Source organism: Athene cunicularia (assembly GCF_003259725.1).
Source record: "Athene cunicularia isolate RWA chromosome 2 unlocalized genomic scaffold, athCun1 chr2_part1, whole genome shotgun sequence".
NCBI classification, from domain to species: Eukaryota; Metazoa; Chordata; class Aves; order Strigiformes; family Strigidae; genus Athene; species Athene cunicularia.
The window spans coordinates 93585790-93598455 of NW_020799095.1; the positions used below are offsets into that span (position 1 = coordinate 93585790).

At 36.8% G+C, this 12666-nt stretch overlaps 1 protein-coding gene across 1 annotated transcript in view; it reads right to left on the reverse strand.

Annotated features, from left to right (window-relative positions):
- DOK6 (docking protein 6) overlaps positions 1 to 12666 on the reverse strand; it is a gene marked incomplete at its 5' end in the record, with an annotated part of 156967 nt that overhangs the window by 121428 nt on the left and 22873 nt on the right. The window contains one exon of the mRNA XM_026841422.1: positions 9652 to 9766. Within this exon, the coding sequence (XP_026697223.1) occupies positions 9652 to 9766 (115 nt within the window). The remainder of the gene's footprint in view (positions 1 to 9651; positions 9767 to 12666) is intronic.

A 12666-nucleotide genomic window follows, 5' to 3' on the forward strand; every position in this document is an offset into this window, starting at 1 on the left:
TTTTTTTTTTTTTTTTTTTTTTAATTATTATTGGGACTAGTAGTATTAAGGCTCTTGGGCTTTAAGCACATCTATTTACTGTAATTATCACTCAAACTCATAATCCTTTCAGTCTGCTCTTCTGGAAAGTACTGGGATGTTACTGATTCAGTGCTAATATGCCAATAGAGAAGTGCATAGCTTGGACTTCTAGATTTCCTTCTTTCAATTTTTTTTTTCCTACTTAAAATCTTTCTTTAAAAGTAATAGAAGGTACAATTACTTAACTCATACCTATTGTGTTTGGGCATATTTCTTCTTCCTTTCCCTTTGAGATTGGTGTAATACCCCATATGCCTGACATCCTGGACTTCACCATCACCAACCTACTTCCACTCTGTGCTTACTGGGAAAGGTAAACTGTGTTCTGGCAGTTCTTCTGGGCAGAGGGTATTTTTGATTCATGTATTTCTCCCAGTCTCTCTAAAATCAATATTCAGCTGACCTTGCACCATCTACCAGATGAAGCCAAAATCTCCTTGCTCTCTTCTGTTTGTCTTATGAAGTTGTTCAGCTTCTGCAGGCAGGAAGATTTTTTCCTACTCTTTTACTCTCGAGGAGTCCTACACACAGCCTAAAATGGATGATTCACTATCTTAGCTATCTTGTTTGACTTTTGTTCCTATGGGAACAGTTTATATTTCATATAAATTTCAATCCCTTTGAATAAGACTGTCATAAGGAAAGCACTTACAGTGTCTACACTTCAATATATTTCTCCAGAAAGAAAGAATAATACACAACTTCTCTACTTATCTAGATCCACTGTGTTCAACATTTTTTTAGTAAAGAGTGTCCAGACAAGTTTACAGTACGTCAACATTAAGGGCAACTGAACGCCTATTCAGTATACACAACCATGTAATGAAACTTAAAGGAATGAAAGAAAAACTTTCAGCCTCCAAATGTTTTGACCTTCAAAGCCTTAAATTTAGGGTTTCCCATATTGCAGTCCCAGAGCAAGCTTACCTTTTCCAATTTCCACATTTAGAAAACTTACAGCTTTCTTACTCCTTTTGTCAGAGCCCCTGCATATGCTCCTGCTGGGCTGGAAGTTACACTTGTTCCCTTGCTGTCCCCCATTTGCCCTACTAACTGAGAATGCAAGCATCGTTCTCAGCTCAGGGACCTGCCTGGGAGAAGTAGTGGAGGGACAATGACCATTTTGTGTGTCTACTATTATCAAATTCAGCAGCTGGCAAATCTACTAAAAAAAATTGTCTTCCCAAATACTTACTTTAAAATGTTAATTTATTTTAGAACTAAGTTTTCACTCAATGACTGAAAAGAGTGGAAAGTAATAGTGTAGTACCCGTTCCATCAATGTCTATGTCCTGAAGATGGGGTGGTATTTTCTGCATCCCTTCCATTTGCTAGTTATACATACTACCAAAGTATGTCAGAAAATTGTAACAATGTAGTTCAGACAGATAACCACAGAATAATTAGGATCAACAGAAAGCCAACCAACTATGAGAAATGAGAGCAAATATCCAAATATTTCTGGTTTATAAATGTTAAAGTCAGAATAAAGATGCATATTTATAGGCAAACATGAAAAAAAAAAAAAAGGAAATAAAAGTAATTACTAATTAAAAGGCAATTATTTGTCCAGAACAAAAGAATATACATTCTAAATATTAATCTTAGAATATAACCTTGATAACCATGACTCAGACTGAACTTCGCCCTGAAATTAGATAGTGTTTCAAATATTATGATTAAAAAAGGAGAATGTAAGAATCCAGAGCAACATCTTTACTTCATGCAATGCCTTTCTTTCCACTCTTTTTTTTGATCTCAAAATATTGTGGCACATGTGGAAGTGTGAGCATGCATCTGACTGCCAATGAACCATATGCTTTACAGAGAAGTACGTAAGGCCCCTTCAGTATATATATTAAAAAAAAAAATCACAAACAGAAAGTAGAAAAGGCAGGGCCATAAATTTCATATAGCAATCCCTGTCACTCTAGCAGATAAATATACTAACTTTCAGAATATTTTAAACTATACAGGATTATTTTTATGCATGCAAAAGGTGAACTTTGTATTCCTCTTTCCAAAACTGTATTTGGGAAGCTGTTCCTCGCTTTCACCACCTCCATGATGCTGGAGCTTAAAACTCACAAAACTAACATTAAAAATGGGAACCTTAATCTGGTTGGTTTTAAAGTTTATGTAGCCATTTGTACTGTTAGTAATAACAGTGGGGAATGATTACTGATACTCCATCTCAAATCCTCAATGTTTCACTGTAATTTTAATCCAAAACCTCCAGGCTTCTTAGCTGTCAAAGGATATAATGACATGAATTACATCTAATGTTCCACTGGCATCTGTCAAATTCTTCAAGCACAGAATATTATTTTTGCTTGTGTAAACTATCAAGGAGAAAAATCCCAGCTCATAATCAGTAGTAATTTGGCAATAGCCCAAAAGCTTTTTCAGTACAAAAATGAACGGAATTTGTGCCTTTTAAAATGCTAGCAGTGGTGTAATCCTTTTAAAAGAAAAGAATGCAACACCAACAAGTGATGAAAACAGGTTTAAAAGGAAAAAATATATACAGAACTAAAAAAAACACATTGCTGAACACACTGCCACTTGACACCAACAGTCTTTCATTTTCAGCAAAACTTTTGCAGTTATAACAAGACTTACTTATCACAGTTCACAGACGGCACTCAGAAAAAGCTGAAAGCATAACAAATATAGAAGAAAAATGCTGTTTTTTTTATAGATGTATAGAAGAGTTTTATCAAGGTAAACATCACAGCATCAAGACATTCAATTAAAATGCTAGACTGAGTCAAAACAACCACAAGAATATTATCAGTCAAGCTTTATCAATATAGTGTATTGATGGAAAAAACCCTAAACCAGAAGTTTCAAGTAGAACAGCTGACTGACTTTTTGCAATAACCAATTCTATTTTGAACAGCGGAAGTTTTAAGGAAATGCCAAACCGTAACTTCTTAAAAATAATGAAGATGTTTCTTGATTGCAGTTCACGTGTGCCTGGAAAGAAAGAAACCCTTTCGATTCATCTACTTCTACACAAAATGGGGCACTGTAGTGAAGCGAAGCCAGACAAATACCAGTATCTTAGGTGGTGTCTACATTTGTTTCACAACTGCAGTTTTAAGATTTTTCTGTGATTTTCCCCCTTTTCTTTTTCTCATGTTACCTCTTATTCTGTACTCAAATCACTGAAATCACACATTAGCCCTAATTAATTTTGTCTCTCTTGTCTCTGAATCCATATTACTGGCAACATCTCCATTTTGATTTTATCAATAGATTTTCAAGTTCATCAATTTTCTTCACATACTGTTGTTTAGAAATCAAAATAAATTTTATACAAACCTCTGCTGGTGGGTTCACTGAGCCTAAAAGAAGCAGGGACTTGTATCACTTAATATTTTGCTGGTTTTACTAAAGGAAAAATCATGCTCCCATATTGTGTGTCACTGACCTAGTGCAACCAAGAAGCTTCATTCCTTGAGAGCTAGCTATTACTCAGGCATAATTCTCATCATGCTAGCAACTTCCATAATAGCACTGTAAACTTCTAGCTTTAATCAGTATTCATATATCTGACAACTTCATTTTCTTGCTGGTCCTATATATCTACCATTGCTCTCTGCAACGTATCTACAACTTTAAAGAGAGTTTACAGGGCTTTTCAGAACATCTGTCTCAGTGCAGACACTTGGATTAGTGCCACCTCACAGACATTAGGCTTTCAGGAATAAGAGCTTCTCAATAGATACACATGTCTGAGCATAGCTGTATCTATACAAAAACTTAGAGAACACTTACCTGAAAAAAAAATCAAACAAACCACCAACAAAACAGACAAACAAAACCCATTACAACAACTTTTTTGAAAAAGGTATTAGGGAAAGACAGCGCCTCAAACCCAGTAGCTAGCATCTAGACTTAAAAGACTTTTCCCATTTGCTTGATAGTACACTCTGGAGTGCAGAAAAAAAAACAACACATGGGAATGGGGAATGGGGAAGGCTTTCTGTGAGGCTGTGTGTAATCTCACTGCTTTAACTCCTAGAAATTTCCCTCTAAATTTTCAATCTATATTGCTCCTGCTTATTGAATTGTCATAGCAATATAGATACTGGGCACATGCTATATTTGTTCTTATAGTAAGGTCAGTTTATATCTTAAAAACTTTCCTTTTTTCTCCTTGATGTATTTAAAAGACAACAGTAATGTCTTTTTAACCTTTACTATTCTGGAGCAAATACACTCAGTTCCCCCAAACTGCTTTTTTTTCCACAATATTCTGTCTTTCCACTTAACCTGCTTATACATTTGGCAACATTTAATTTTAATTGTCTCAGTGTGTTAGCAACCTGAGAGTTTTGCATTTTCTTGTTTCTAAAGCAACTCAGAATTTAATGATTCATGATTAAAAAAAATTATGAACATTTTTTTAATGGCAATAACTTTCACATGATTTTCAGGGAGGCCAAAACTGAGACCTTAGCCTTTTCCTTGATAAGGTGGCAAAAATTTCCCATTGTCTGAAGAATTCCCACTCTTCAGAGTCTGTCTTAAGTTGACTGAGTTATAGAGTAGTTTTCATGTTATTTAATCACTTGTGACTTCTCATTAGTTTACTTCTACTGAAACAAATATGACATTAACTGAAACAATTTAAACATGTTGCTTGATCATCACCAAAGACACAAGTCTTTGCCCACTAGAACAGATGTAAGAAAGATATAGTGACAGCAAAAAGCTTCTTTCTGTCCCTGAAGAGGGATAATTCTTTTTTTTAAAGACTTCTTATCGCATGCATTTAATCATGGAACTGATATCTGAGATTGGTTTGCTCTTCAAAATATTCCAATAGAACTTCATAACTGAACAAATTTCTACACCTGTTGTAGACATTTGATGGTAGCGATGGGAACAGCTAGATGATAAAAAAAGCACATTTAGGATTTTTGTTTGTTTTTCTACAGAATGTTTTCATCAGCAAATGAAGATTACCAAAAATTAGATGGTCCTCATATAATTAATTTGTTGCAATCCTAATAGAAATATGGGGGCTACAGCCCATCCACAGCTCAGACTTGTCAGTAGCTGCCTCGAAGACAATAAACAAGCTGAGGGCCTAGAAGTCTTAGGAGATTAGAAAAAAAACATAGGTTCCCAATCAGCACAACCAGTGGACTGGTATCACAACTCTCTGGCTTTCTGGGGAGGACCAAAGTGTTCTATATATTTAGAGACCTATTTTAAAACAGAATAGCATTTTACTGTGCTTAATTCCAGAATTAAGAAAGCTAAATCCCCCCAAAATATGCTACTTTTCATCACATGGACTTTTAGATTGCACAGAGAAAAAGACACCGGCTCATACTGTCAAATCCAAAATGATATGGTCATTTAAAAACATTTCCTGGTACAACTCTGACAAAAACCCTACCTCATGTTGTTCAGTCCCCATATAAAACCAGCTCAGCTTTAAGCATTACTTCCTCCTCCTTTCCAAGAAATTATTGACTCCATGATTACCAGACCTTTTGCAATGGGTTCAAGCATTACTCTGTCTATCTGCCTCTGGAGGACAAGATAATAGTAAACAAAATATCTGCTTCTGCACAGTTAGATATTCCATGGTAGAAAAATGTTCCTATCATGAAACTTTGGGATCTGAAATAATTCAAGAAGGTCAAGTAGCTATGATTCTAGAAGATTTTTGACTGAGTCAAAACCACTTCAGTGGTTCTTTCCCACTGAAGCCACAGGAAAGAAGAGGTATTGGTAAAGGTACACTGTGTTAACCAAATAAGTGGCCTGATTTGCCAAAATAAACACAATTGTGTGTAGACCACTACACCCTATGAGGCTGTTAAAAGTCTAGATATTGTCCCATCGAAACCGCTGCCACTGAACATGTTTTTAGAGATCTGAGAAGAAGAACAAAACATTTCAAATAACATGAAGCTCCTTAACTTTGATAATCCCTTAAACTCTGATAAGTTTCATGAAAGAAAGCAAAGTACTTGGCACATTTCAGCAGCAGTAAAAATGGTAATAGTTCCTTGTGGGAAGAGAGAAGTCAAGTTGTGGAAACGAGTTGCAAAATAGATTGTCTTTAGACCATATCTTCATAGTTCAGAACACACAAAAGATTTGGAGTTCAAGAGTCAGATTTTAATGAAATAAAGCTCATCTGATGGAGATGATGCAGTCTTTTGCTGTTTAGATAGACTGAAGGCATGGAGAAAGGCAAACTGATTGAAACTCGACTATACCCACAGCTAAGATATGTAGTATTTCAGAAACAGAATTATATCTGACCCTTTTATAGCTCCATCTTCTCTGTATTCTCAGATGAGGTAGTTGTAGGGAGTGATAATATCCTCTGAAGTTGTTTCTTTTCCAGGCTGATCAGGCTCGGCTCTCACAGTCTCTCTTCAAATGTCATGTGCTCCTGACCTTGACCCTTGGTGGCCCTCTGCTGGGTTCGCTTCTGTATGTCAATAATCTTGTGCAGAGAGCACAGAACTGGACACAGTACTCTAGATGTGGTCTTATCAATGCTGAAGAGAAAGGAAGGATCACTTCCCTGAATGTGCTGTCAACACTCTTAGTAATGCAGTCCAGGATATATTCAGCTTTGCTGTCCACTAGGACCGCAGGGCCTTTTCTGCAGAGCTGCTTGCCATACAGTTGCCCCCAGCCTCCTTTGTTGCCTGGGATTGCTCCAACCCAGGGTCAAGACATTTCATTTGCTCTTGCAGAACTTCATAAGGTTACTGTGAGTTCATTTACACCCCAATCTGGTGTTATCTGCGAATTTGCTGAGAGCACTCACCATCTAACTATCTGGGTTGTCAGTGAAGCATCAAACAGTATTGGTCCTAGCACTGATCCCTGAGGGACCCACTACCTACTGGCCACAAGCTTGATTTTGCACCATTAATCCCAACTCTTTAAGACCAGACTATTTTCTACCCACTTTATCATGCCATTATCCATCCCGTGTCCCATAAATTTGGAGACTGAGGAGGAGGCTATGGAAGGCTGTCAAAGAAAAAATCAAGGTATACAACAGCCATTGTCTTTCCCTTGCCCACAGTGCCAAACACCTCATCATAAAACACATGATTTGCATATGGAAAATATTTTAGCTACTCCTGTTCACCTTGTTGTCCTTTATGTGTTTACACATGATTTACTCCAACAGTGTTCTCAGGGACTGAGGTGAGGCTGACTAGCCTATAGTTATTTGGATCCTCCTTGTCATTCTCGACGATCTAATTTCATGGACTTGTTTATGATACCGAAGAGATTTAAGTAATGTCTGACTCTGCCTTGCTCTGCTGTGGGCATTACTTCACTCCCACTGTCTGCTAAGAGGCTTAGAAACCTGGAAGATCTGAGGACAAGCCTTGCAAGTAAAACCAAGGTATAATAAAAGGCATCAAGTACCTCAGCCTTTCTCATGCCCCTTGTCATTAGGTCCACTGCCCCACCAAGCAATGGACCCACACTCACTTAGCCTTTGAAAGAAACCTTTGCTGTCCTTCATCTCCATGGCTAGTTTCAGCTCCAGCTGAGTTGGAGCTTTCCTGGCTCCATTCCCATATACCTGAACAATGCCTCTGTATCCCTCCCAAGTAGTCTGTGCCTGCGTCTGTGTGCTTCCCTTTTAGTATTTGAGTTGAGTCAGGAGCTACACGTTCATCCATACTGGTCTTCTGCAATGCTTGTATTCTGAAGAATGGGAAGGACAGTTCTTGTGCTCAGAGGATGCTGTCCTTGAAGATTAGCTAGCTTGCCTTGGCCCTTTTGCTCTCCAAGGCAATTATCGACAGGATCCTGTCAAGCACATCCTTAAAAAGAGTATCTCCCCTCATCACATTATTGATTTATATCAAGAAATTGTCTTCAATTTGTTCCAGAAATCTGGATTGCTTGTGTCCAGCCATATTGGCCATCCAGTAGATTTTGTTGTGGTTGAAGTCACCCAAGAGTACTAACACCTGGGACTATGAGGCTTTTTTCACGTGCCTTAAGAATGATTCATCTGCTTTCTCTTGTTGATGAGAAGGTCTATAGCAGACACCTGCTACAATATCACCTGTGTTGGTCTGTCCTTTGATCTCTGCCCACAAGCTCTCCACTGGTCACTTCACCCAAGGCTCCATCCACTCCAAACACACCTTTGTGTGGAGCATAGCCTTAAGGTAGGACATCTCGTACTGGCATCTTAGTTAGCATCTTAAGGTACTTGTGTCTTGTATAAACAACAGAGTTAAAGGTTAAGGAGTTGCATCATGTTTGTTACAGAAGAAAGGGATGAGTGTGCCAGATGTGCTGAATTTACTTAGGTTTTCCCCTTCTTTGAGGAAAGAATCCTGAAGTTATTATGATTTGCTGTCACTCTTTTCAAATATACCTGTACCATAGCAATTCTAGGGAAGGAATAAAATCTTTTCATTAGAGGAAAAGGGGAATGAATGTGTAGGCAAATGGAAAAGTTTCTGGGAAACTGATTTCAGTGTTGCTGAAATATAATTTAAGATTTTTTGTTTAATTATTAATTGTATTATTGAGTCATTATTAATTCTACATATTACGAATTAAAGTCTTTAATGTGAAGTACTTATCTAATAATTTGTTAAACTGATTCTAGAAAGACATGGATTTTCTATATTTGTGTTTTTAAATTTAAATTAATGAACAAATAAAATTGTCATGGGATATACCTATCAATGTTTGAAATACTTAACACAAAATCCACATAATTCATGACCTTATACACTTTTAACCTACCTCCTCCATGTTTCTTGAACTTTGTTTCACTATATTTAACTTAGATTGTATACCATGTAATGGTTATATGATAATATTAAGATATAATTTTAAAATATACAGTTTCAAATATGTCACTAAACAAATAGAAACTTCCTCATTTAAAAAAAATCTTTTTAAAAAACATTTTTTCAGGTAGAATATACCCTAGGACACAGGCATGTCCTACTGAATTTTCAAAGAAAACAGTGTACTTTAATACTGCAGTGTTCTGTGTCTCACAAGTAAACTACCTGTCACTATGTAGCACGATGCCCAAGTTTGTTCTTGGCTTAACTCATTCATTATACCATGTAGCTGTTTAAACCGCAGTCTGCTTGACATCCAGCTTTACAATATCCTAAGGTTTTAACTGGTATTTACCTCTTCTTTACAATGGCATGATAATTACTAGTTTTGTAAGTGCCTATAGCAAAACTTGGTAAAAAAAAGACTGCTTCACATCTTGACTTAATAACATCCCATAGGTATTTTTTAATCAGTTTTACAAGTTTAGCTGAAAATCTCCAGTCTTCAGACCATCTGTATTCAGTCAAAGATAAGTAATGGAAGAAAGAGCTCACCCCCAACATCTCCTGAAATATATTTAAAAAATCCATACCAATCTCCCAAAAACCTAAACACCAAACTTGTTGTTAACAACTAAATCTTTTAAGTTAAGGATTGCTCTTTGGTGTTTTAAGTTAATTCATCTGAGCAAGACTTTGATGTGTAACTTGATTTCTTCAAGCTGGAAATGCAGTACCAATTGCTTACCTGACTCACACGCAAATGTCTTTGACGTCTCATCATGAAAGATAATTGCCACTGCATGCTTCTTTGTCTCTCGAGGCAATCTAGTTATGTTTTTGATATTGTGCAGCTCAGTTACCTTAAAATGAAGAAAAGTATTTTAGGGCAGTCTATAAATAGTACAAAGAAAAATATTAACTATAACTACTCAATTTTTATTATAATCTGTTTTGTTTTGTTTTTTTTTTTTACCCTAAATCTACTTAAATTATAAGGTTTTTAAACAAAAAACCCCACATAAATAGGTAAAGTCTAAAGTTGCAAAGCAAAGTATCAAAAACTGAATGGTCTACTCTAATAAAGTACTACTTGGAATCACAGTTATTACAATGACATCAAGACAGTCTTGTGAATATTTTATAATATATTTTTCTATTTCTATATTTGTACAACTTTGATCAGTTTCAGAACCTGCATCAAATACATGGCCACCTATGACTAGGAAAAAATGGACTGAATGTGTGTGGGTTTTTTCATTTTGTTTTGTAATTCTTATGCCCCTTCTGTACATCTCTAGTATTCCTTTTCATATGCTAGAAAGAATGTTTTTTAAGAGACAGAAATTTTATATGGTGTTGTAAAAAAGTGGAACACACTGTGGCAAAGACATTGCAAAAAAGATTGAGAGCAGATGAGCACTGAGAGTCATCAAGAAGCCAGAGACAAAGCATGAAGTGGAATGTGTAGGTGCTGATGACAGACCTGAGACCAGAACAGAAGACTTCTATGGGGTCTATCTTGACAGCCTTCCACGAAACTCACTCCATTTTGTCAATCTTTGCTGTAATAGGTATGTCAAAACTGTATGTGGTACTCTAGATGTGGTCTAATGACTGCTCAACAGAGGGGGATAATCACTCCCTGTATTGCTTGGCCATGGTCCTGTTCATACAGCCCTTGGAGCTGTTGGCCATCTTTGCTGGCTGAGGCACCATCCCCCAGAGCCCTTCCCATGAGGCTGCTCCCAAGCCTGTGCTATCACAGGGACTTCTCTGTTCCAGGGCCAGCATCTGGCATTTGCCTTTATTCAGTTTTGTAAGGTCCCTGTCAGCCCATTCCTCCAGCCTGTTCAGGTCTCTGGAAGGTAGTCTGACTACCAAAAGCATTATCAACTGATCCTTCCTAATTTGCCAGCTGCACAGCTGGTCAGTGCATGCTCCATTACTTCCTCCAGGTTCCTGATACAATACTAACCAAGAGAGGTCACGGTACAGACACCAGCAGTTCTACACTTGCTACTGATCTGCAGGTAGAGTATGATTCATTAATCATGACTTTCTGGGTCTGACTAGCTATCCAGCCTTTCAACATCTAGACATCCACCCACGGAGATGATAACGTCCCAGCTTGCATATAATGAGAGACAATGTCAAAAGTCTTGCTAAGGTTGAGTACCCAACAACATCCACGGCTCTCTCCTCATCCCAAATCATAGACAGCTATCAGATTGGTAAGGCATGAATTACCCTTTTTTAAATCCATGGTGCCCTTTCCACATTACTATCTCCTCCTTCATATGCCAAGAAATATGTTTTAAAAGGGCTCACTCCATGGTTCTTCCAATGGGCTGAAGTGAGCCTCCCAGACTTGTAGTTTCCCAGGTTGATTTTTGGCCTTTTTTTTTTGGACACAGGTGCAACATTTGCCTTGACTTTTGTTCCTAATCCCTTACAATTTTAATTTTAGCCATGAATTTCAGGGCTTTACAACAGTCCATTTGTTTCTCTTTTTTTTTTTTTGCTTGTAGGGGGAAGAGAAGGGCTGAAAACCACAGATACCACTGTTCCATTAAAGGAATGACTAAAATCTCTGTTAATTTTCCTTGATCTATGCATGCTAATGATCTAGTGTGTGAGAGGGCTCCTATGGCTTACTGAAAGCATTAATCTCAAGGAAATTCTATAAAAGGGAAAAAAAAAAAAAAAGCATTAGTTGGCAGAGTGCAGACTCTAGAATTCAAAACCTGATAAAACAATATAAAATCTAGAAGTCACTACTGAATTCTGAAGACCCTGAGGGGCCCAAAGCAGAAGGCAGGGAAGATATGGATCTACTGTTCTGACTAAATAAGAAAAGGATATAAGAGCAAAAGATTTAAAATTAATTGGGACACAAAAAAAGTCCAGGTTATTCTTAAAGCGAAACTATATTTTAAAAATAATTTAAAGATGCACATAGCCTTCCTCACAAAGGTTCAAAAAGATAATTGACAGTGCAATATAAAGGTAAACAATATTAGGAAGAAAAAAACTCCAGTGATTCTAACACAAGCAAATGAAACAGAAAGTGGTATGCTTACATGTATGTGCATGTGTGCCTATGCATACCATGCAGAAAAAAACCCCACCTTAAATCTTGTTATGTTAAAAAGTGGAAATTTCTCTTTCTGGAATAGCAGGAAAGGAAATAGAAGTGTTCTGAGTAGTGACAACAGGGCATATTAAGCCTTCTTTCAGCCTGGCTCAGACAGTAGAGATCTACTCTTTTCTTAATATTTAAGTGTTACAGATTACTGAAAGATCCCCCAATGCTGCTAAATTTGATAATAGATCAAAAAAACTTCCATTCCTGGTATCAAAGCTACATAACTTTCATGGCGATTTTTGTTAAATATATAAGTACAGACATCTGGGGACACATATCTGGCTGTCTATAAAGATGACTTTATGGATTCTCTTTTTGATCAGTACATTAAGCCTGTTGTATTTAATATATTGACAGAACAATTTTTATGCAATAACATTCACACACTTAGGAATACTGTCAGCACAAAATGAACAAACAACAGGATTTTATTTTATTTGCTTGTGGGAATTTAATGTCTGAAAGAGACAATGAAAACACCACCTTATTCTGATATGCCGCTTTTTGGTATCCATACAAGACATTTGGTTGAAAAAAATGCAAGCCAAGTAAAGAAAAATAGTCTCCATGCAAGAAAAAGGGGATTGGTTTTAAACACATTTCAACCTTCTTTTG